The following is a 24007-nucleotide window of genomic DNA, read 5'->3' as shown; positions in this document are numbered from 1 at the left end:
GCCTCAAACTCCTGGGCTCAAATGATCTTCCTGCCTCAGTCTCCCTAGTAGCTGAGACTACAGGTGCTCACCACCACACCTGGCTAATTTTTTAATTTTTTGTAGAGACAGGATCTCAGTATGTTGACAATGCTGGTCTTGAACTCCTGGCCTCAGGCGATCCTCCCACCTTGGCCTCCCAGTATTATTATTTGTAATATTGTTGAATTCGGTTCATAAATAATTATTTTTTTCTGCCATCTGTGTTCAAGGTGAAATGGGTCTATTATTTTTTTTCCTTGAGTTTTCCACAACTCAATTTGGAGTCAAGATTACACTCGGCTGATAAAATTAGCTTATCAGGTTTAGTTTTTTTCTATTTTCTGGAAAAAGTATATAATATAGAAGTTTCATGTTCCTTGAATGTTTGATAGAACGCATCTGTGAAACCATCTGGGCATTTTCAAAAATATATTTTTTTATTAGATGCCATTGATAACTTTAAAAATTGCTTTAATACTCATTGGTATAGTCAAGTTTTGTATTTCTTTTTGTGCTAATTTTGATAGATTAAATGTTTCTAGGAATTTGCTTATCTCACCTAGGTTTTCAAATTTATTAGCATATACTTGTTCATAACACTCTATGCTTTACATCTGTGTCATATCTGTAGCTGTTCCCCCTTTTTCATTATGTATTTGTTTATTCATTTTTTTCTCCCTTTATCCATAATCAGCCTTGTTGTAACTCTGAATATCTTACAAATATTTTTAAATAAGCAGCTTTTGGAATCAAAAGTATGTTAATTTTCACTACCTCGTTTTTTGCTCTCTATTTCTGTTTCATTGCTTTCTATTCTTATCTTTATAACTCCTTTTCTTCATATTTCTTTCGGTTTGCTCAACTTCTCTTTTTCCAAATTTTTGAGTAGAATTTTTAGGTCATTTATTTTAATTTTTCTTGTTCTAATAAATGTATTTGAAAATATAACATTATTTTATATGTATATTTTATGTGTAACATTTTTACCACCTGGTTCTAAAAGAGTTAATTTTCTTTAAACTGCTATTTATTTATTTGACACAGTGTCCCACTCTATTGCTGAGGCTGGAGTGCAGTGACGCAATCATGCCTCACTGCAGCCTCCATCTCCTGGACTCCAGCGATCCTCCCATCCACGACTGCCTTTTAAATCCATGTTACGGTTAAATATATTTGTTCACTTACAATTTTAAGTATATTTTAGTTATCAAGTTCTAATTTTATTACAGTATAGTTGCAGAATATAGTTTCTTTTTTTTTTTTTTTAAGACAGAGTCTTACTCTGTTGCCCAGGTTGGAGGTCAGTGGCACAATCTCAGCTCACTGCAACCTCTGCCTCCTGGGTTCAAGCGATCCTCCCCGTCTAGCCTCCTGAGTAGCTGGGATTACAGGTGCACCACATCCAGCTAAATTTTTTGTAGAGATGGGGTTTTGCCATGTTGCCCAGGCTGGTCTCAAACTCCTGGGCTCTAAGGATCTGCCCACCTTGACCTCCCAAAGTGTTGGGATTACAGGGGTGAGCCACTGCTCCTGGCCTAGAATATAGATAGTTTCTAAGATACTGATACTCTGGAATTTATTGGTGTTACCTTTATGGAATGATGCATGTCCTATTTGAGTAAATGTTCTGTGTGGCTTGAACTATTATATATAATTTGTGGTTTTTTGGCAACTTTTACAAAATGAATCTTATGAATCTTGTACCTCATTTTATTTCCTTCTTTGCTTTCACTATCCTATGGCCCGGAACCCAATTATTTTTTATCCATTTATAGTTGGCTGATAAATATGTGTCCTGTTAAACTGGCTCTCTGAAGAAAAACAATGCTCCTGACTTGTAGCATTGCTGATTTCTATAGCATAAATACTTCCATCGTGGTCAATATCAAGTTACCAATAGTTAACAACTGTCTTCAAAAATCCTGAATATTTTACAATCTACTCTTGCTAGCCAGTATAAGACAGCACACCACTTTTTTTTTTTTTTTTTAAGATATTAATGTTGTCCATTAGTTTCACTCCTTGGCTTCACTTATTTTTCTTAACCATATTTTCTCTTTGACTCAATGTTGTTTTCTTCTTTTAAAAATTGTTTTAAATTATCTCTGTAAGCTGCTACAAACCTTTATTGGAACGAAGGGCATTAGAACAGTTATTTGGCCAATGCAGAAAAATGAAGTCTTCTAATTTTTTTTTTTTTTTTTTTTTTGAGATGGAGTTTCGCTCTTGTCGCCAAGGTGGAGTGCAGTGGCGTGATCTTGGCTCACTGCCACCTTTGCCTCCCGGGTTCAAGCGATTCTTCCTGCCTCAGCCTCCTGAGTAGCTGGGATTACAGGCACCACACCCAGCTAATTTTTGTATTTTTAGTAGAGATGGAGTTTCACCATGTTGGCCAGGCTGGTCACGAACTCCTGACCTCAGGTGAACCACCCGCCTTGGCCTCCCAAAGTGCTGGAATTACAGGCATGAGCCACTGCGCCTGGCCGAAGTCTTCTAATTTTAAAAGATCTAATCTTCATTCAGTTCTCAGTCTTTGCTGTGCCCTTAAGGCGTGTCACACGCATGTGCAGCTCAGGGGTAACCTGGTACTCCTGAGGGTTCAGACTCAGAATTAGGGAATTTCCGCCTGTACTCTCAGTTTGGAGATTCCCCTACACATTCCTGCCCGCAGGGGCCCTTTTTCTTCGTTCCTCTGGCCAGAAAGCCGGTATTTCTCTTGTTGACTCAGGGCTTGTGCTACCACGCAGTGCAGCTCTGCACCTGAGGCCTGACGTCAGGGCAGAGCTGGGAGAAAAAAGGGGAAAACATTGAAAACCCACTCCCCAGGAGGGGCCCCTCTCCAAGTTTTGGCCTTCACAATCCACCTGCTTTTGTTTACTTTTTGGAGTCCTTGAGTACTTGCTTTTTGTATACTGCCCAGAATTTCTACTTGTGATCAGTGGGAAAAATGGGCTATTTAAAATCTCAAATAAGTTAAATATCATGGCTAGAAACAACTCCAGGCATTTGTAATTTTAAATTTTTTTCTTTACACTCCAGGGGGATGTGATTGTTTTAGAGTTTTGAATTTGTATGTTTAGCCTGAGATCCTACTAGTATTTCTGTTGAATATGTCTGTTGACTGCCCACTTGTTAGCAAAATGGCATTGAATGTTGGAACTGTAAACTACCTTAGAAATCATTCAGCACCATCTTTTGACAGAAAAGGATATGAGAGTTCACTCCTGTCACTCAGGAAGTGCAAGGCAAATATAGAAGCAGAATTAAATTTGTTTTAATACAGTTACTCAGCCATCTGGTAACAGTTTCCTAAGTGCCAACGAATGTATGGGGCTATTTATTGCAGATTTTAAGATGATATATGGGGATTGAGGGAATGGGAAGTTTTAGGGAGTGGCAGAGGAAGGGCATATAATAAAACTGAATCCCAGATCCCAGCCTCAGAACTTATTTTGTGACCTTGGTCAAGTGATTTAATCTTTCCAAACCTCTATGTGTCCTATAGAAGTAATAATAATATCTATATAGGGTTGGGTGCTTTGTTTGTTTTCTTCTTTTTCTTTTCTTTTTTTTTTTTTCTTAAGATAGGGTCTTTCTCTGTCACCCAGGCTAGAGTGCAGTGGCACAATCACAGCTCACTGTAGCCTCAAACTCCCAGGCCTAAGTGATCCTCCCACTCAGCCTCCCAGGCAGCTGGGACTACAGGCATGCACCACCACACCCGACTAATTTTTAAATTTTTTTGTAGAGATGGGGTTCTCACTATGTAGAGATGGGGGGCTCACTTGAGCCCAGGCTGGTCACGAACTCCTGGGCTCAAGCAATCCTCCCGCCTTGACCTCCCAAAGTGCTGGGATTACAGGTGTGAATACAGGGGGTTTTTTGGTTTGAATTTTAAGAGATAAAATTTATAAAACATTTAGCCAATGTCACAAATGTAGCTTCTTTTGGTTATTGTCATTATTCTTTGAAATTCACAAATGCCCCAAAATATTTAAGCATTTTTCATGTATTGCCCTTTAATATGAATGACTGCATTATGAAAGGAATTCTTTTACATGCAAGTTTGCTGATAGTCTTGGCTAATTCTCATGTGTGTAGGTGTCTTGCCTATCTGTCAGTCTTAGCCTTAAAGGAAAGAGTCCCATCGCCTCACTTGCGGCCTCATCATCATGGACATAAGAATGAGAATTTTTATTGTTTGTACTACTTCAAAATCATTCAGTACGTGATGACCTGTCATGTACAGGGCTCTTTATATTTCTAGTTTAGTCCCTTTTGTTTTCTCTAGGAAAGATGTTTTAGACCTGGGACAAAAGAAGAAAGAGTGTATGCTGACATCTAGGAGGGAAGCACCCACCTCCCCTAAGCTCCATCTCCCTGAGCACTCATTTCCCAATGACCATACCAGGTTTTGGTCCTAGAGAGTTTATTACAAAATAAGAAAGAGAAGTCTGGGGAAGGTTCACTCATCATAGAATTTTGGTAGTTCATTGCCCAAGATGACTCGATGGTCCACACCAGCAGCTGTAATAGTGACCAGGTAGATGACACCCCCGCTTGAGCCATCCCGGCTCATGGCCAGAGCAATAGCTGCAGAGGGTTTCAAGTTGGAGAGAGGGAGAGAGAGAATGGCTTAGCTTCAAAAATCTTTTTACTCCCCCTGCATCCATATGCCTACTACCGCTTTCACCTCAAAACTCATCTTCCAGAAAGGCATATTTAGTGGTGTGCTGGTAAATCAGTTTTTTTACAAAAAGGCTTCCATATGTGGCATCTGCTGATGTCCGTGGTGTAAATGCTCCCGCTATGATGAATTGCAAGTTACAAATAGCTAAGCAGTTCACAAATCCTTGACTATTTAACAATCCGCTCTCATGAGTGGTCCCAAGCCAGCCTCAGCACACCTCAGCACACCACTGGTTCTTTTTTTTTTTTTTTTTTTCTCCAGACAGGGTCTCTCTCTGTCACCTAGACTGCAGCGCAGTGGTGCAATCACCGCTCACTACAGCCTTGATCTCCCCGGCTCAGATGATCTTTCCACCTCAGCCTCCTGAGTAGCTGGGACTACAGGTGTGCACCACTATGCCCAGTTCATTTTTTTTTCACTTTTTTTTATTGTTTTTTGTGGAGACAGGGTTTCACCATCTTGCCTAGGCTGGCCTCAAACTCCTGGGCTCAAGTAATCCTCCTGCCTCAGCCTCCCAAATTGTTGGCATTACAGGTGTGAGCCACTGTGCTTAGCACACCACTGGTTCTCACAGTGACTGTGTATCCTCATTTGATTTACTCAGAACAGCCCTGGTTTATCCGTATTGCCCAAGAGCCCCATTGAGCTTTGCATTTGTCCTGCCCCTTTTCACTCTTAAAAGTGTACCAGGCCCGGCATTAACTTAAATGGTCACCCCTGTATTTCTCTTCCTGTTCCTCATAATCTACTTCCTTCCCATGTTTAAAAGCCCTCCCCAGGTACCCTTCCACTTGGCTGGTTACCGTCTGTGGTGAAGCGCCTGCACTCCTCGGGAGACATGCCTGGCTTATATGCTGCATCCACATAACCATAGATAAAGGTGCTGCCGGAGCCACCAATGGCAAAAGGCTGTCGAGTCAGCATTCCTCCCAGGGTTCCATATACCTGGGAGAGGGATCCTCAGGTTAAAGAATCATCAAGCCCTTCCTTCCCACTGAGACATTAAGTGGTCTCTGCACCCTGCAATGAAGCCCTGGTATCTCATATCCCCAAAGTACTATGCTTTCAGAGGTAGTGTCCTTGGAACTCATTGCTAGAATGACATAGGACTTCCATCTTCCTCTGCAGGAGAGTGGGGAAGCCCAGAGGAGAGAGTGCTTTGGGAGAAACTCACCTGACCCCCTTCACGTTGGTCCCAGCCAGCTACCATGAGATGTGCAGACAAGTCCTCTCGATATTTATAACTGATATTTCTCACCACATTTGCAGCAGCCAAAACAAGTGGAGGTTCCTCCAGTTCTATCCTGAGGGAAATATTAGGAATAAAGGTTGATAGAATTTTAAGTCTCACTCTCCTATACTGTTACCATCATCCCTGCTAAACGACCCCTGAAAACTGTAACTGCAATAGCTCAAACTGCAGCCTCCCTCCCATATGTACAGGGGAACCAGAGTCCCACACCACCAACTGGTAAGAAGCTTTCAATTGCTCACTCTTTTGCTCAGCCCCACCCACATAACTTTCTTTTGGCTGCAAGGGCCCTGCCCTTATGGGGAAAAGCAGATAAGGTTACTTCCGTCCCAACGACCTTGATTTCTCGTATGGTAACTGCCTGATATTATGGTGGGTCACAATATCACCTTCTTCCTGATTATTTATATCAGGATAGTGATTTACAGCTTTTAAACTGTGTTCACATATAGAACGTGATTCTCAAAATAACCGTCTCATGAGGTACTATATTATCTCCACTTTACAGATGCAGAAACTGACAGATTCAAGTGCCAGCAAGAGCCAAAACAAGACTCTTCCATTTCCCAGTGTCCAGCTCCTGGAACAGCACACTGTACAGGGATTCATGCAGGTTGGGGGAGCTCTAGTGGGTGGGGAGTCAGAACTCCAGAGCTTCATACCCATGGAGCTCCAGCTGGTAGGCGGCCATGTCGGCCACGGCTTGGGCATCAGCAGCTGAACCAGAGAGTGCACAGTAGATGCGCTCGTGCAGGGGGGACAGCTTGTCAAACACTCGGTTCACCACCGCCTCGCTGTCAGGAGGGAGTCAACAGTCACCAAGTTAAAACTCAGGTTTTTGTTTTTTTTTTTGAGACAGTCTCGCTCTGTCACCCAGGCTGGAGTGCAGTGGAGCAATCTTGGGCTCACTGCAAACTTCGCCTCCCTGGTTCAAGTGATTCTCCTGCCTCAGCCTCCCGAATAGCTGGTATTACAGGCACCCACCACCAAGCCCAGCTAAGGTTTGTATTTTCAGTAGAGACAAGGTCCCAACATGTTGGCCAGGCTGGTCTCGAACTCCTGACCTCAAATATCTGCCCACCTCGGCATCCCAAAGTGCTGAGATTATAGATGTGAGCCACTGCACCCAACCAGAACTCAGGAATTTTTGAGGGTGATCATTCAATGTCTCTCAAATTTATTTGACAAGAGAATAGCATGAAGTTTAATACTTGGATTAAAGCAGGAGGCAAATAATTGTCTCAGATATTATTAATCACTGCAGATGTTAATCAAAATTAGGCTTATTTTTCAGGCTTAGATTTTATAACAAAGCAAAAAATGCTAAGGTAAGAAAAATATGCCTCATCAATTTTCTTTGCTATTAACAATCTTGAGAGAGTTATGTTCTATGGAACATAATGTAAGTAATATTGACCTAACCCCATATACTCATTTTGCATGTGAGGAAATTGGTTAGGAGTGGGAGAAGAGACAAAATAGTTCAATATATGGTAAATGAGAAACCACATATCTGCTTGACAGAATCATCTTTTTGATCCCTAAGCACAGATGGAAAGAAGACCCTCAAAAATCTATCTCCTGTCCCCCTCTCAGACCCTATTCCTTTACTCATCCCTGTACACTACTGGGACAGGTCACATACACATTCAGACCCCAGATCCTCCTCCACAAATTCAGAGACCCAAGCACCCACCAAATAGCTTATCATAGTGGCTTTTGGGGAAGGTCAACTCCATTCCTCCAAAGCTCCAGTTCGCCAGTCTTCATGAATGGGTAAGGAAAGTGTGTATTTGAGGCCATTAGCTTCTTTCCAAACGCATACATCTTCACTTTTACTCACCCTGCAGACACTCGGGAATCAGAACCCATCACAACGCCCCCGTCAAACTCCACTGCCATGATGGTGGTCTGCAGAGACACAGAATATGGAATGTCAGGGCAAGAACAGCCTTGATGCCCTCATGTTAGAGAAGAAGAAACATTCCCAGAGAGGTGAAGTGACTGGCTCAAAGATCACACAGTAACAGGCCAGAGCTGACTGTCAGTACAGGCTTTTTTTCCCTTCATCTTTCCACTTTCTCTATTGCTTCATCCGGCTGCAGGGGAGTGCCACAGCCCAGTTTTGATACAACACAGAAAGAACTGTGTCCCTAAGTTCCAACTTGCCTAGTGGAATCCTCTCCACTGTAGAGAGGTGGAGATGAGGCTCCTACAGGTAGAAGTGAAGCAGCTCCGCAAGTGAAAATTATCTCCAACGCAAGGGCTCATAGTATGTGCAGATGTGGTGTAGACCCAACACAGAGTAATTGACTATGATCTTGGGAAACAAGGTCAGTCTATTTTTTTTTTTTTTGGTCCACAATCCTCCACTCTCACCCCCCATTTCATCAGAAGTGAGCTCTTCCAATTTACTGAACATTGGAAAAAATCGAGGAGGGCAGTGGTTAGCATGGCCAGGGGCAAGGCAGGAGAGAAGCAGCAAGGAACACATATAGATGGTTGAAAATAAAAGTTTCAGTTATGGAATTTCTGATCAAGAGGTAAATACATATCTCAGCAGCCAGGGGGGTAAATTTGTACCAAGAGATAATTTGACTGAGAAGTTTAAGCTGACTTTTCCAGGTCAAGAAAAGAATCAAGAAGAAGTGAGGGAAGATAAAGCTACATTTATTCTACTATTGAGTTGGAAGGAGCCTTAAAGATCCTCGGTTCAAATGAGGAAACCAAGTCACAGAAAATGCAAACGACTTATGCAAAGTCACACAGAGTTAATAGTAGACCTGGGACTAAAATTCAGGTCTAACTCTTATCCCTTGTTTCCACTTCTACTTCCTACTTGCCACTGCTCATTTGGCAGTGAGGGGAGATTTCCCAAATTATAAGTGGTTTCACTGTGTCTTTCTTATCAGGCCGTAAGTTACTCTGGCCCCAAAGGACGCTCCTCTGAGTATGCTTTCCGATGGACCGACTTATCATGAATAGAGGGTCAAAGAACAGGGTTAACTTCAAGTTAGAGGCTATTCCTCTCTAACAAAGCCGCCCCCAAGCCACGAGTGGTGGCAGTAGTCCAGAGCAGAAGCCAGCCAGCCAGTCTTGGGGCTGCCATCTGCCCCAGGCGCCCATCCTAAGCAAAGTCCCCCCAGTGGGCACATGGGAGTGGGCAGGGAAGACACAGGGAAGGGAGTAAGGCAGCATCTGGGCCAAGGAGAGGCCTTCCTGGGTCAAGCTAGGGAAGGGCATCACTGGTTAACACCGAACCCCCATTATCAGTGCTTGGGCTAAGAGTTGCCCAGTGGCAAGTTTATCAAAAGTCTGTGTGATGAGTTGGTCCTTCTCAATAAGTGCCTATATTTCCTTCTCCCAAGTGCTGTTCTACTTCACCCAGGGCACCATTTCCTCATCTCTTTGCACCATCCCCAACCCCTCTTCTTGATTTAACCAGTCCCCACTGTCCGGGACCAGAGTGAAAGCGAAAGCTCTTTAGAGTAGCTTCCCCTTGACGCTTCCAGCTAAGAGTCAAAGCACCCCCTTTTCCACCAGCCTTGCGTGCCTGGTCCCTTCACGGACACTCTAGACGACCCCCCTCAGAAAAGAAATATTCTATGCTCATTGCGGGTTGCAAGCGCTGGCTGCTACAGGCGACCTCCCTGCGCTCCCGTTGGTCTCTGCATTCACTTCTCCGCGCGCGCTTCCAGGGTCCCCTGGCCGCCTCATCTCCTCCACCCCTCTGACAACCCTCAAGCCCAGACCCATTACCCCGGTGTGGACTTCTGCCCGGGGTAAGTCCCCGGTTGGTGCTCCCGCCCGCAGCATCCCTGCCAGGCACCGCTCTCCTCGCCGCCTGGGGCACTGGTTTCGGACCTGGGACAGCGCGCAACGCGCAGCCGACAGCCCCGCCCCTTCGCTGCGCCGCCAGGAGGCGCCTGGGTGCTGCGGGACTGCTTTGCGCGCGGCGCTAACCTGTGTAGGGCAGATCTGCCCCGAGACAAGTGACGAGGCAGCCCCGCCCTGAGGCTGGGGTGGGAAAACTGGTGCAAGTGGAAAGGCAGGAGGCACGGAGAGGCGAGAAGGGTGTGCGTGATGGAGAAAATTGGGCACCAGGGCTGCTCCCGAGATTCTCAGATCTGATTTCCACGCTTGCTCCCAAAATAGTCTGGGCAGGCCACTTTTGGAAGTAGGCGTATCTAGTAGGCGTATCTAGTAAGCAGGCGGCCGCTTTCGATTTCGCTTTCCCCTAAATGGCTGAGCTTCTCGCCAGCACAGCATCAGCCTGTTCCTGGGACTTTCCGAGAGCCCCGCCCTCGTTCCCTCCCTCAGCCGCCAGTAGGGGCGGACTCGGCGGTACCCAGAGCTTCAGGCCCCACCGGGGCGCGGAGAGTCCCAGGCCCGGCCGGGACCGGGACGGCGTCCGAGTGCCAATGGCTAGCTCTAGGTGCCCCGCTCCCCGCGGGTGCCGCTGCCTCCCCGGAGCTTCTCTCGCATGGCTGGGGACAGTACTGCTATTTCTCGCCGACTGGGTGCTGCTCCGGACCGCGCTGCCCCGCATATTCTCCCTGCTGGTGCCCACCGCGCTGCCGCTGCTCCGGGTCTGGGCGGTGGGCCTGAGCCGCTGGGCCGTGCTCTGGCTGGGGGCCTGCGGGGTCCTCAGGGCAACGGTTGGCTCCAAGAGCGAAAACGCAGGTGCCCAGGGCTGGCTGGCTGCTTTGGAGCCATTAGCTGCGGCACTGGGCTTGGCCCTGCCGGTACTTGCCTTGTTCCGAGAGCTGATCTCATGGGGAGCCCCCGGGTCAGCGGATAGCACGAGGCTACTGCACTGGGGAAGTCACCCTAGCGCCTTCGTCGTCAGTTATGCAGCGGCACTGCCCGCAGCAGCCCTGTGGCACAAACTCGGGAGCCTCTGGGTGCCCGGCGGTCAGGGCGGCTCTGGAGACTCTGTGCGTCGACTTCTAGGCTGCCTGGGCTCGGAGACGCGCCGCCTCTCGCTGTTCCTAGTCCTGGTGGTCCTCTCCTCTCTTGGTAAGGGGAACGCAGGGCAAGAGGGGAGGACACAAGGGGACTGGGACAGGAATCAAAGGTAATTGTCAGTGAGGTAGAGTAGCGTGGGTTCTGGGAAATGTGGAGCAGGAGAAGGACTCCTAGCGTGGAACACCACTTCGGTGTAGAAGAAACGGCACTGGACTGGCGGGGGCCAGAGGTTCTGGGCTCCATTGCTGGCCGGGTCTTGATTCTTTGGGCCACGCCGGAAGCGGGGAAATCCTTTGCTCTGGGGCCGAAGGGCGGGGCATCCTCATCTCTAACAGGAGGCTTTTCTACTTCATGATCTCCAGCCTTCCTAATAAAATCCTGAAAGTTCTGGTACAGCAACCACAGGGTAGTGAGTTCCAGGGCAGCCTATTTAGGTTCGGGATTGAGACGTCAGTGTTTCCTTTCTGCTGATGCCCTCCAGGATAATGGTGAGGGGGAGGAGGCGTGGTGGGGCCAGTCTGACTGGAACTGACCTACTTAGACTTAATATTTGTGCGTGACCTCTCTTCTCTTTCTCCAGGGGAGATGGCCATTCCATTCTTTACGGGCCGCCTCACTGACTGGATTCTACAAGATGGCTCAGCCGATACCTTCACTCGAAACTTAACTCTCATGTCCATTCTCACCATAGCCAGGTCTAGGGGCTGAAAATGGGGCACTCTGCAAATGAGGGAGTTGGAAGTTGGGGCTGCTGTCCAAAATGCACTTATATGGGGATACCTGGGACCTTCAGTCTGTTCCCTGAACACACCCTGATCCCCTTTTTTTCCGGGTTCTTTATAGTGCAGTGCTGGAGTTCGTGGGTGACGGGATCTATAACAACACCATGGGCCACGTGCACAGCCACTTGCAGGGAGAGGTGTTTGGGGCTGTCCTGCGCCAGGAGACGGAGTTTTTCCAACAGAACCAAACAGGTTTCTCCTGAAACTCTTTCATTATACGCCATGTACTGTTCATATCCTCATACATCTGCTTTGATCTCCCCCTCCCCGCTCTCTCTCTCTCTCACACACACATACACACATTGTTCCTTCTCATTCTTGATATACCCTCTCTCTCTCTGTCTCTCTCTCTCTGTGTCTCTGTCTCTCTGTCTCTCACACACACACACACACAATTGTTTTTCTCATTCTTGATATACCTCAGGAGCAAAATATTGTCCTCCTTACCTTAAGAAAAACCTAGAGTTTTCATCTAGCATTTTCTTATAAATCTATTCCTATGTATCCTTAGATAGAAACCATAGAATTTCAAACCTGGAAATTTTGAGCTCATAGAGACCAACTGCCTCATCTGACAGAGAAGGAAACTGAGGCCAAGACCCTAAATGCTGAAACTGCACAGTTACATATGGCTAGAGACACACTTGGGGTTAGAACCCTGGTCTCTTGAGTGCTCCACAGACTTTGGCATGCTTTCTAGCAGCACTAGAAGCTGTACAGTTACATATGGCTAGAGATAGACCTGGGGTTAGAACCCTAGTCCCAGTGAGTGCTCCACAGACTTTGGCATGCTTCCTAGCAGCACCCTCCTCCTCCATCTCTGTTATGTGACCAGTTTAAGCTCTTCCTGCCTGTGTGTATAGCATGGGACATACAGGTTCTCTAGGGAACAGAAAGCTTTCAGGAAAATGGAAATTCACATGTGCATTAATGACTTTATAATTAAAATGAAGGTCAGGCCTTTCCTCTTTAACACTCATCTTCCCTGCACTGAGATTTGCAGACCTCTGCAGAACCCTAACCTTGTTTCCTGCAGCCTCCTTAGAACCCCATGTTGACACCCCTGACCCTGGCATCCTGGCTCATTGTTAGTTCCTCTCATCACTTGGAACCTGTCTGATTCACCTCACTCTCTTCTCCCCAACCCTGCAGGTAACATCACGTCTCGGGTAACAGAGGACACGTCCACCCTGAGTGATTCTCTGAGTGAGAATCTGAGCTTATTTCTGTGGTACCTGGTGCGAGGCCTATGTCTCTTGGGGATCATGCTCTGGGGATCAGTGTCCCTCACCATGGTCACCCTGGTCACCCTGCCTCTGCTTTTCCTTCTGCCCAAGAAGGTGGGAAAATGGTACCAGGTATGTTCATGGAGTTGGCCCGCTCTACACAGACCCTCATCTCCCAGACTTGGCAGACTCAGCTCCTCTCACATTGCTTTCAGTCCAACTTTCCTGGCACCCTTACTGATTCTCCATCTTCATGGAACACCCTGTCCCTGTGGTCCATGTTCCCAGGTTGCTCAACATTAACCTCCATACTCTCTGGGTCTTCTTTTCTAGCTTCTCCCCACAATCTGTCTTTAAGAATTTGATCCCCAAGCCGTTCTGAGTCATTTTCCTCTTCCTCGTATTTCTTTAGCATCCAAGGGGCATAGCTGTGTCTCTTTCTCTTTTCTCCTTTTCCTCTGTCTCTTCTCACCTTTAATTTCCAAATAGGTAACTCAGGTATTAGTGTCCCTGATGGTTTGCCAACCCGTGTGACATCTCTTGTCCATGTATCCACAGTTGCTGGAAGTGCAGGTGCGGGAATCTCTGGCAAAGTCCAGCCAGGTGGCCATTGAGGCTCTGTCGGCCATGCCTACAGTTCGAAGCTTTGCCAACGAGGAGGGCGAAGCCCAGAAGTTTAGGGAAAAGCTGCAAGAAATAAAGACACTCAACCAGAAGGAGGCTGTGGCCTATGCAGTCAACTCCTGGACCACTAGTGTGAGCACCTGAAGATGAATACCCATTCCCTTTTCCTTAAGATGCCGTGACTCCATTCCCATTCCTATGACCCTGCTCCCACTCCTCCTTTACTGGGAAATGGTTGGTTCAGTATTTTCGTCCTAGCAACCTGAGGCTCAATGACTCTACTCAGTGTCCCTAGCCCCCTCCCTCTCTTTAAAGATGCTAGGTGGCTTCCTTTCAGTATGGTACATAAAATCCACCCAACCATGTGGATTAGAGAGATGCGTGTCTTCCAGTCCTAGGGCCTTCCTTTGCCTCTCAGGGGAAGTGCAGAGAGCCATAAATTCTTGCACCTGGGCCTGCTTCATGCTGGTACCTTGTAGATTTGTTAGTGAGAGTGATGGGAATAGTGGAAGCCAGGGATGAGGGACATCTGTGATGCACTGGAAAGAGAGCTATGCCAGTGATCCGAAGATCCTGGCTTGATGATGCAATTTACTTGTCTTGTGATCATGACAACAAATTTACCTTCTCTGAGACTGTTTCCTCTTTATTTATTTATTTGTTTGTTTGTTTATTTTTACTTATTATTATTATTTTTGAGCTGGAGTCTCGCTTTGTCGCCCAGGCTGGAGTGCAGTGGCGCGATCTGGGCTCACTGCAAGCTCCGCCTCCCGGGTTCACGCCATTCTCCCGCCTCAGCCTCTTGAGTAGCTGGGACTACAGGCACCCGCCACCACGCCCGGCTAATTTTTTTTTTTTTTTTTTTTTTTGTATTTTTAGTAGAGACGAGGTTTCTTCATGTTAGCCAGGATGGTCTCAATCTCCTGACCTTGTGATCCGCCCACTTCGGCCTCCCAAAGTGCTGGGATTGCAGGCATGAGCCACTGCGCCCGACTGGTTGTTTCCTCATTTTTCAAAAATGGAGTGATATAACCTTCTTTATAAGGCTTTTCATGTATTAGCTGACATCACATGAATGAAAGCCTTTTGTGAAGAGTAAAATGCTCCCCAGACAAGGTGATAGTGGTGATGGTGGTGAAGATAACTGTGACTTGCATGATGTGCATTGAGTCAGACTCCATGGGGTCTCTGGTTCATTCTCCTGTCTGCCTATTGAGCCTGCCGATGTCACTTGGGAGACAGGGACTTGATATTTCCTTTAGGTTAATGACTGTGGTTCTTTGTGTCCCCTCCAGATTTCTCTACCTCAGTCCCTTTTTTTTTGTGGTCTCTTTATAGATTTCAGGTATGCTGCTGAAAGTGGGAATCCTCTACATTGGTGGGCAGCTGGTGACCAGTGGGGCTGTAAGCAGTGGGAACCTTGTCACATTTGTTCTCTACCAGATGCAGTTCACCCAGGCTGTGGAGGTGAGGTCCCTCCACCTTCACTCCCCAGTGTGATTCCTTCCTCTGGCCCAGCACCATCTGTGTGATTTCCTTCCATTCTTTACCCTTCTTGCTTCACATAATGCTGGCAAGCAGACTACCTCACTTTCACTATTCTTACCTCCCTCTAGGTACTGCTCTCCATCTACCCCAGAGTACAGAAGGCTGTGGGCTCCTCAGAGAAAATATTTGAGTACCTGGACCGCACCCCTCGCTGCCCACCCAGTGGTCTGTTGACTCCCTTACACTTGGAGGGCCTTGTCCAGTTCCAAGATGTCTCCTTTGCCTACCCAAACCGCCCAGATGTCTTAGTGCTACAGGTACAACCTACCACTCCCTGTATTCCACTGGCCCCAACTGCAATCTGCCATCCTAAATTTTCTTCCTGCCTTCAGCCTGCTTACTGCCAAGCATATATCCTCCCTAACCCTTTAAAGGCAATGGTAGGCATCATCTGTTCCATAAATCTTCCCCAAACTCAAGAACCCAGTTTGGGCTTCCAAAGAGAATGAGAGAAGAGGTTTCAAAGAGAGTGCTCTCACGTTCCAAGGAATTGCTGCAGCAAAATCTGTGTCTTCGGTCTTCCATCTTTCCTTTTCCTTTGTAATTTGGAATGTGATTTTTCCCTTTCCTGGTGGTATCTGACATCAAGTGTGTGGCATAGTGGTGCTGGGTCTCTGCCCTTGTCTTTGCCGCATCTTCTATCTCTACTCCTTGGGGAGGCATCACCCAGAAATCTGTGCATGTGGGAGGGTAGGAGTTTCTATATTTCCCTGTTTTTCTTCTGGGGTAAGACATCATGCTATGTAACAAGGCAATGACACCCTCAAGGTTAGAGGCCTTGGTAGCCTCTTATCGTGTGCTTCTCTGGCCTCTAGGGGCTGACATTCACCCTACGCCCTGGCGAGGTGACGGCGCTGGTGGGACCCAATGGGTCTGGGAAGAGCACAGTGGCTGCCCTGCTGCAGAATCTGTACCAGCCCACCGAGGGACAGCTGCTGTTGGATGGGAAGCCCCTTCCCCAATATGAGCACCGCTACCTGCACAGGCAGGTATGGAAGCAGGTGGCTTGAAGGAGGGCAGGGAGCATCAAATACGAAGAGCATTCTTACTGAGCACTCTGAAAGAGGGGTTAGGGAATGATAAGAGACCTTGGGTGGAGATGGTGGTGTAGTCAGGAGGGAGGTAGTATGATTTTGTGACATGTTCTCAATAAAGATTTTGAGTCTTCGATCTCTAGATAACCATACTCCCATGTGCCTTGTTCTATGACTCTTCATCATATTTCATCTCAGGTGGCCGCAGTGGGACAAGAGCCACAGGTATTTGGAAGAAGTCTTCAAGAAAATATTGCCTATGGCCTGACCCAGAAGCCAACTATGGAGGAAATCACAGCTGCTGCAGTAAAGTCTGGGGCCCATAGTTTCATCTCTGGACTCCCTCAGGGCTATGACACAGGTACTCTCTCCACTCATCTCACCACCCAGCCATCTTTACCTTTGCTGAAACCCCAGTAGTCTTGCCTTTATCCTTCAGTTCCTCCTTACTCATGGACATCAATTTGAAGTTGTAAGATCATGCTCCTATGGCTTCTTCATCCTGACATCCTCAGGATTCTGTTCATCTTCCCAGAATCTCCCCTATCCAGCTACAACCGTCAGATCTTGGTGTGTGTGAGTGCGTGAATGCATGAGTGTGTCTGTGTGCATGTGTGTGTATGTACATGCGTGCACACATGTGGCTATACCGTTCTCATCTTGGCCCTTTGCTCTGCAGAGGTAGGCGAGGCTGGGAGCCAGCTGTCAGGGGGTCAGCGACAGGCAGTGGCGTTGGCCCGAGCATTGATCCGGAAACCGTGTGTACTTATCCTGGATGATGCCACCAGTGCCCTGGATGCAAACAGCCAGTTACAGGTGAGGCAGTCATCTTCTTAATGGCTATATCCCACCCAATCTTGCTTCTTTTATACATCTTCCGTTAGTTTTACTAACATCATAATTATACAAACCAGTCCTTGCAGTTCTCAGTTCCCAAATCCAGTTCCATTGGATGCCTCCCCAAGGAGTAGAGATAGAAGACGAGGCAAAGACACCTAGAACCAGTTAAAAGAGACTATCTACAAACTACAGGCTGAATTTCTTTCTTTCTTCCTTTTTTTTTTTTTAAGACAGTGTCTCACTCAGTTGCCCAGGCTGGAGCGCAGTGGCACAATCTTGGCTCACTGCAGCTTCAACCTGCTGGGCTCAAGCGATTCTCCCCTCAGCCTCCCGAGTAGCTGGGACTACAGGTGTACACCACTATGCCTGGTTGACTTTTATATTTTTAGTAGAGATGGGTTTCACCATGTTGCCCAGGCTGGCCTTGAATTCCTGAGCTCAGGTAATCTGCCCCCCTCAGCCTCCCAAAGGGCTGGGGTTATAGGTGTGAGCCACTGCGCCCAGTCCTATAGACTGAATTTCTAAAGTGAAACATAAGGAAAAGACTATCCTCATAATATCGTTTATTAAAAAAAATTTTTTTTTGTACAGACAACGTCCCGCTATGTTGCCCAGGCTGGCCTTGAACTCCTGGGCCCAAGTGATCCTCCCTCCTTGACCTCCCAAAGTGCTAGGATTATAGGCATGAGCCACCAGGCCCAGCCCATCCTAATCATATTAATATTAATTAAGCTAGTCTGTTTACATGCACTGTCACTCATTTATTCATTAGGAATCCTTCTGAGTTAGGCATTTATCATCATTCTACAGATGACAAAATGGAGGTTAAAAGAGGTTGAATAAGCTGCTCATATAGAGGTCATATAGCTTTTGAGTGGCGCAGCCTTGACCCAAATTCAGGTCTGCCTGACTTGAGTGCTCATCTCTTTACTACTAAGTTATATTTCCTTAAAATCGAATATAAAAATTCCAAGTCCATGGGTAGAGAAGAGGACTATTCAATAGTCTTTATTCTTCTGTCATGTGTTTCACCCTAGGGTTCTCATTTTTATCCTACTTTTGCACCCTTCATGTAAAACAGTCCTTAATGAAACAAAGGGTTTGTGGAGAAGTACTCAGAATGGGAAGCGTTGGTGTCCTTGGGGTTGTTAGCAGAGCCAGCAGTGATCCTGTGAGGTCAGTCCCAGCCCTGGAAACACAGGTGTCTCCCTGGGCTGAGGGTAGTCCCCGGCTCTGACGGTCCGATGTCTTTCCTCAGGTGGAGCAGCTCCTGTACGAAAGCCCTGAGCTGTACTCCCGCTCAGTGCTTCTCATCACCCAGCACCTCAGCCTGGTGGAGCAGGCTGACCACATCCTCTTTCTGGAAGGAGGCACTATCCGGGAGGGGGGAACCCACCAGCAGCTCATGGAGAAAAAGGGGTGCTACTGGGCCATGGTGCAGGCTCCTGCAGATGCTCCAGAATGAAAGCCTTCTCAGACCTGCGCACTCCATCTCCTTCCCTTTTCTCTCTGTGGTGGAGAACCACAGCTGCACAGTAGGCAGCTGCCTCCAGGATGAGTTACTTGAAATTTGCCTTGAGTGTGTTACCTCCTTTCCAAGCTCCTCGTGATAATGCAGACTTCCTGGAGTACAAACACAGGATTTGTAATTCCTTAGTGTAACGGAGTTTAGAGCCAGGGCTGATGCTTTGGTGTGGCCAGCACTCTGAAACTGAGAAATGTTCAGAATGTACGGAGAGATGATCAGCTATTTTCAACATAACTGAAGGCATATGCTGGCCCATAAACACCCTGTAGGTTCTTGATATTTATAATAAAATTGGTGTTTTGTACTGTGGTTTCTTATGTTTCCGGCACACCAAACGGCTCACTGCCTTTTGCAGCGCACTTTTCAGCAGGTGGTGTCTCCTCTTTTATCATCCTCAATGTTTTACCCCTTAACTGCATCATCTTTTCCCTTAAGCTTTTTAATTCCTATGAGGCCCCTTCCACTTCCCCTATCCCCTTACGCCCACCCCCAAGAATGTGCAAGACCCCAGCCACAGGGCCCACCAGGGCACTAGCGGCCGCAGCTCAGAGCCGTGGCCTCTCCGAGGTGGCAGATGGGGCGGGCGCGGCCAGAGCAAGTGCCAGGCGGGAACGGAGGGACTGGGCGCGCCTCACAACTCACCACCTCGCCCGCTGGTCCTTCCCGGCTCGCCTGGCTCTGAAGCGGCACCTGGAGGGGAAACCTCAGAACAGTAGGCGGGATTGCCTAGTAAATATCTCCCATTCAGGGAGGCCCAGGTCGTGTGACGTCGACAGTTGCTGGGTAGATGAGGCCAACACAGGTTTCAAGAAGAGGCGGGGTTTAGAGGCGTGAAACTCTGCAGTGCTCAGCCAAGCAGGGAGCAACGCCAGGAAGGGCGGGCAGAAAGGGCACGCTCTTGTGGGTGACTACAGGTTAGGAGACCGTTGAACCGGGAGGGGCCCTAGGATGGACCCCGTGGAAAGATTCAGAGACTGCGCCCTCTCCCTGGCGCCGCCTTCCCCTACACGCGGCGGGTATATTCTGTTGCAGTTGGCCCAGGACCTGTTTCCAAGACTCTGCCCCCTCGCACTTCCGTCCCTCCTGGTTTTGTAAAGTGATGCTCATAGGAACCCCCACCCCGCGTGACACTACTCCCAGCTCCTGGCTGACTTCTAGTCTTCTGGTTGAGGCTGCGCCTTTAGATGACACGACCCTACCCACCCCTGTTTCCAGCGGATGCCCGGGCCTGGAGGTACCTCTTACTGTAACCCATCGCCAAGTGGGCTTTTGAAGGCGCCTGTTCCTTTCTCGCTTTCTTCGGAAGACCCTTGACCCATCATTCCCCCGACCCCCATAAAGGGAGAGCAGAGAAGCCGGTCCCCAGTGTGATGGTCCTGGTCCAGGCACTAACTGTCCTTTTCTCGGAAAAGGCAGGGGGATGTGGAAAAGAGTCTTGTTCCCTCCCCTTCGATCTGTGGCTTTCGCTTTCACTTCCTTCTCCGAGAGCGGACAGATCTCTGGGTGCTGGGCGGTCATGGCGCTACTGGATGTATGCGGAGCCCCCCGAGGGCAGCGGCCGGAATGGGCTCTCCCGGTTGCGGGAAGCGGGCGTCGCTCGGACCCAGGACACTACAGTTTCTCTATGCGATCTCCAGAGCTCGCCTTACCCCGGGGAATGCAGGTCGGGGCAGTAGGGAAGCCCCCAGGGATGCAGGGAGGCGGGCGCTGAGGAGTGGAGGGTCGCCTGAGAGGAGGAGGCGAGAGCGGGAGCGCGGGGGACAGGGTGGGGGGCAGCCTTCAGTCCCGGAGAGCGCCAGACCCAAAGAAGAGGCCACATGGGGATGGGGCCTGAGAGGAGGAAGTGCAAGTTAGGACAAAGAGTTACAGGTGAGGTGGGGGCTCCCAAAGGAAGACAAGAGAACTTTCCTGCCCTTGTCCACACACAAATGGTGGAGCCTTTTTCATGGGGTTATCACATGATATAGGAGGTGTGTGGTGTCTTGGGAAACCTATGAACTTTGCCTGCTGGCCTCCTCTCAGCAGCTCACTGTTGCGCGACTTAGAACAAGTCACTTAGTCTAGGTCCCAAGCCCCTCTTCTGTAAAGTGAGGATACTGTTACTAAACGTGTTTTGTGAGGGTTGAATGCTTTATGCATGGAAGAATCCCTTTAAGTCACTCTCAAAATTTTTTAGTAATGGTAATATGTGCTTGCTTTCATTTCTGTTGTGCTGGAAAATGGAAAAGGTTGATACTGGCATGCCTCTTCTTTTCCTTCTCCCAAGCCATTTCCTTCTAGAGATTGGTTATTAACTGTTTCATTTATTGATGGTTAGATCATTTCTGCATATCTCCTCACCCTCATACTCCCTAAAACCTTTTCCTGGAGCCTCTTACTACAGAATTTTTCATTGCCTTTCTCAACCTCTTTTCTCTTATCAGCCCACAGAATTCTTCCAGTCCTTGGGTGGGGACGGAGAAAGGAACGTTCAGATTGAGATGGCCCACGGCACCACCACGCTCGCCTTCAAGTTCCAGCATGGAGTGATTGCAGCAGTGGATTCTCGGGCCTCAGCTGGGTCCTACATTAGTGAGTGTATACGCTCCAGCAGGCAGAATCTGGGGAGCTGGGCTCTCCTTTCCGCAGGAGGCCAACTCTGCAGCAAAGTGGAAGTGGATATTGATTTAGGACACACTGGGGGATCTATGGGGTCATCCCTTCTCTCCCAAAGCTCCATCTTCTTCCAGGTGCTTTACGGATGAACAAGGTGATTGAGATTAACCCTTACCTGCTTGGCACCATGTCTGGCTCTGCAGCAGACTGTCAGTACTGGGAGCGCCTGCTGGCCAAGGAATGCAGGTAAGTGAGGCCTCTCATCTTCCTTTCTTAGCCTAGTGGTTAATCCCCGGATCTCTCAGATCATTGCTCCTTACTCTTGTCCTATGTGGTCCATCTTAGTGCTAATAGCATATTTCACAAAACAGCTTTTTGGTGATAAGACCCTTCTCCCAAATCTCAGCCTGTGCTCCACTCATAAGCCATATAGTATGTCAGTTATTTAGCACTGACACATCCACCCTGGTGGGACAGTATCATTTACTAGGCTGCCTTTGTATGTTTCAGATACTTTAAATTCCAAATCTTTCTCTGATCTTTAGATCCTACAAAATAATTCCTTTCCAATGCTTATCTCTTTAATCATTTCCTGCCCCATCAAGTTGGAAAGAGCTAACCTCTCTTTCCTCACTCCACCTTGTCCTCACCCAGGCTGTACTATCTGCGAAATGGAGAACGTATTTCAGTGTCGGCAGCCTCCAAGCTGCTGTCCAACATGATGTGCCAGTACCGGGGCATGGGCCTCTCTATGGGCAGCATGATCTGTGGCTGGGATAAGAAGGTGGGTGCTCTCCATTCTTCATGTTCCCCCACCATGTTCCCTATGGATGACAGATCTGTTTCCCATCATATACTCCTACTCCCTCCCTGACAAGATGCATGGCATATAGAGTGCTTGGTTATAGAACTGTTCCAGTATATCCATGGACTATTTATTGGCCCAGATATGAATCATTGCATGTGTTTTGTAAGCTTGTCCCTTTTGTTAAACAGTTGATTTCAAGTTTGTTTTTCCTTTTTTATTTCTAAAGTTCGATGACTTTACCAAAGTGGTTTCCTAATTCCAATGTTCTTGTGGTAATATTAATTCTTTTGTTCACTTTTTATGTCTCATATTTGAACCCCCATGTTACCAACATCTTCCTCTCCAATTTCAGCCTGAAATCTTTCATCTTATAGGGTCCTGGACTCTACTACGTGGATGAACATGGGACTCGGCTCTCAGGAAATATGTTCTCCACGGGTAGTGGGAACACTTATGCCTACGGGGTCATGGACAGTGGCTATCGGCCTAATCTTAGCCCTGAAGAGGCCTATGACCTAGGCCGCAGGGCTATTGCTTATGCCACTCACAGAGACAGCTACTCTGGAGGCGTTGTCAATAGTAAGAGACCAATGCTCCCACCACCATGCCTGGGAGGAGTCGGCGGGCGGTGAGGGGGTGATTTAAGATTGAGAAACCAGCCTGGCCAACATGGCGAAACCCCGTCTCTACTAAAACTACAAAAATTAGCCGGACGTGGTGACGGGTGCCTGTAGTCCCAGCTACTTGGGAGGCTGAGGCAGGAGAATCACTTGAACCTGGGAGGTGGAGCTTGCAGTGAGCCAAGATCGCGCCACTGCATTCCAGTCTGGGCCACAGAGTGAGACTCCTTCTCAAAAGAAAAAAAAAAGAAAATGATTGAGAGACTCAAAGGAGGGAGAGTGGTAGGGAGGAAATTTTCAGAGTCAGAAGAAGGGCGTTAAAGGCCCAGTCACATGGTTTTAAGCCTGCGCATGTGTCTTGTTGCTGCCTTCAACATAACATCAGTGACAGGAACTTGCTGAGGTGAAAGGTGACTCCGTGTTCTTTTCTCATTTGTCCACAGTGTACCACATGAAGGAAGATGGTTGGGTGAAAGTAGAAAGTACAGATGTCAGTGACCTGCTGCACCAGTACCGGGAAGCCAATCAATAATGGTGGTGGTGGCAGCTGGGCAGGTCTCCTCTGGGAGGGCTTGGCCGACTCAGGGACCTGAGCCACGTTAAGTCCCAGGAGAAGAAGAGGCCTAGCCTCAGCCAAAGAGAGAGTATGGGCTCAGCAGCCAGAGGAGGCTGGTGAAGTGCATCTTCTGCGTGTTCTCTATTTGAACAAGCATTTCCCCCAGGGAAGTTTCTGGGTGCCCCACTAAGTAGAATAAAGAAAAACGGTTATAAATGCCTCTGTCTTGTGGCTGAATGGGGTTGGGCCTGTGGTTGTTGGGTGGGGCAGAAAGTAAAGAGATGCTTTTTCTGGAGAAGGGACTCAGACCCCTATCTAAGAAATGTGGCCTCACCACATATTTCTTCCTGGGGTTTCCTTCCACACTCATCTCTCCAAGACCTCAGGAAGGCTGCTCATTGTTGTCCATGGACACTTGTTTGCAATTTCACATAGGTTAGGGTCCTTTCCATAGAGAGACACCTGGGGACTCCTGTGTGCTCCATTGTTAATGGTGTGAGGAACAGGGAGTAGGGCACCTAGGATAACTGTTTTTGACTTTATAGAGTAGGATGAAAAAGCTTCCACTTCACCTTAATACGGTAATCATATAAACACCATACCATTTATTCCAAATAACACTTTGGAGATATTGGATATTGAATATAAAGACAGACATTAAGGGTCTAATTTCATGATGTGTCATGCTGAATTGCAAGATGGCAGGACTATAATTTTAGAGGAAGAAGAGATCAGGAGGACTCCCCTAAGTGAGGAGTGTGGGGAAAATGTAAAAGACCCAGGTTAGAAGAAAGAGACACACATCATGAGATTTTCGGAACCATGCTGGAACTATGGACCATGTCACTTTCCAGAAAATAAAGGAAACAAATGCTTGAAAGTAGGAGCACGAGCTTGAGCATGGAGCTTTTTTCA

General features: G+C 47.7%; 3 protein-coding genes and 1 long non-coding RNA gene across 6 annotated transcripts; 2 read left to right on the top strand and 2 right to left on the bottom strand.

Annotated features, from left to right (window-relative positions):
* Window positions 1–4433: 4433 nt before the first annotated feature.
* PSMB9 (proteasome 20S subunit beta 9) lies at window positions 4434–9941 on the bottom strand. The gene is made up of 6 exons (XM_001167429.7): window positions 9723–9941; window positions 7807–7874; window positions 6626–6757; window positions 5886–6015; window positions 5515–5656; window positions 4434–4614 (listed from the first exon to the last, which is right to left on the bottom strand). Exons 1-6 carry the CDS (start codon window positions 9777–9779, stop codon window positions 4487–4489), a joined length of 657 nt encoding a protein of 218 aa, XP_001167429.1. The 5' UTR covers window positions 9780–9941; the 3' UTR covers window positions 4434–4486.
* Window positions 9859–18817, top strand: TAP1 (transporter 1, ATP binding cassette subfamily B member). The gene is made up of 11 exons (XM_001166911.8): window positions 9859–10982; window positions 11512–11626; window positions 11775–11905; window positions 12866–13071; window positions 13498–13695; window positions 14902–15030; window positions 15180–15368; window positions 15927–16100; window positions 16344–16506; window positions 16825–16961; window positions 18244–18817. Exons 1-11 carry the CDS (start codon window positions 10205–10207, stop codon window positions 18448–18450), a joined length of 2427 nt encoding a protein of 808 aa, XP_001166911.5. The 5' UTR covers window positions 9859–10204; the 3' UTR covers window positions 18451–18817.
* LOC101058445 (uncharacterized) lies at window positions 17529–19937 on the bottom strand. The gene is made up of 3 exons (XR_010157969.1): window positions 19752–19937; window positions 19156–19456; window positions 17529–18696 (listed from the first exon to the last, which is right to left on the bottom strand). It is a non-coding gene; the product is annotated as an uncharacterized LOC101058445 (long non-coding RNA).
* Window positions 19338–23308, top strand: PSMB8 (proteasome 20S subunit beta 8). Of its 3 annotated transcripts, XM_063812856.1 has the most exons (7): window positions 19338–19427; window positions 19546–19747; window positions 20937–21084; window positions 21243–21354; window positions 21763–21892; window positions 22291–22495; window positions 22980–23308. In XM_063812856.1, the coding sequence occupies exons 2-7, from the start codon at window positions 19613–19615 to the stop codon at window positions 23066–23068; spliced, it is 819 nt and encodes a 272-aa protein (XP_063668926.1). In that variant the 5' UTR covers window positions 19338–19427; window positions 19546–19612; the 3' UTR covers window positions 23069–23308. The 3 variants fall into 3 exon arrangements, with proteins under 3 accessions (XP_063668926.1, XP_001167241.2, XP_001167272.2); XM_001167241.6 differs by lacking the exon at window positions 19338–19427 and having other exon boundaries at window positions 19447–19747; XM_001167272.7 differs by lacking the exons at window positions 19338–19427; window positions 19546–19747 and adding an exon at window positions 19970–20176.
* Window positions 23309–24007: the final 699 nt, after the last annotated feature.

Source organism: Pan troglodytes, chromosome 5, assembly GCF_028858775.2.
Source record: "Pan troglodytes isolate AG18354 chromosome 5, NHGRI_mPanTro3-v2.0_pri, whole genome shotgun sequence".
NCBI classification, from domain to species: Eukaryota; Metazoa; Chordata; class Mammalia; order Primates; family Hominidae; genus Pan; species Pan troglodytes.
Note: the sequence above shows the minus strand (reverse complement) of the source record. Positions and strands in the feature narration are given on the sequence as shown.

Coding starts and splice junctions, on each gene's coding strand:
- PSMB9 (XM_001167429.7), bottom strand. CDS start 9,779: ATGCTGCGGGCGGGAGCACCAACCGGGGACTTACCCCGGGCAGAAGTC. Junction 6,758..7,806: donor GATTCCCGAGTGTCTGCAGG/GTGAGTAAAAGT, acceptor CCCTCCTGACAG/CGAGGCGGTGGTGAACCGAG. Junction 6,016..6,625: donor TACCAGCTGGAGCTCCATGG/GTATGAAGCTCT, acceptor TATTTCCCTCAG/GATAGAACTGGAGGAACCTC.
- TAP1 (XM_001166911.8), top strand. CDS start 10,205: ATGGCTGAGCTTCTCGCCAGCACAGCATCAGCCTGTTCCTGGGACTTT. Junction 11,627..11,774: donor TCCATTCTCACCATAGCCAG/GTCTAGGGGCTG, acceptor GGTTCTTTATAG/TGCAGTGCTGGAGTTCGTGG. Junction 15,031..15,179: donor AGTTCACCCAGGCTGTGGAG/GTGAGGTCCCTC, acceptor ACCTCCCTCTAG/GTACTGCTCTCCATCTACCC.
- PSMB8 (XM_001167272.7), top strand. CDS start 20,030: ATGGCGCTACTGGATGTATGCGGAGCCCCCCGAGGGCAGCGGCCGGAA. Junction 20,177..20,936: donor CCTTACCCCGGGGAATGCAG/GTCGGGGCAGTA, acceptor TTCTCTTATCAG/CCCACAGAATTCTTCCAGTC. Junction 21,355..21,762: donor CTGCTGGCCAAGGAATGCAG/GTAAGTGAGGCC, acceptor GTCCTCACCCAG/GCTGTACTATCTGCGAAATG.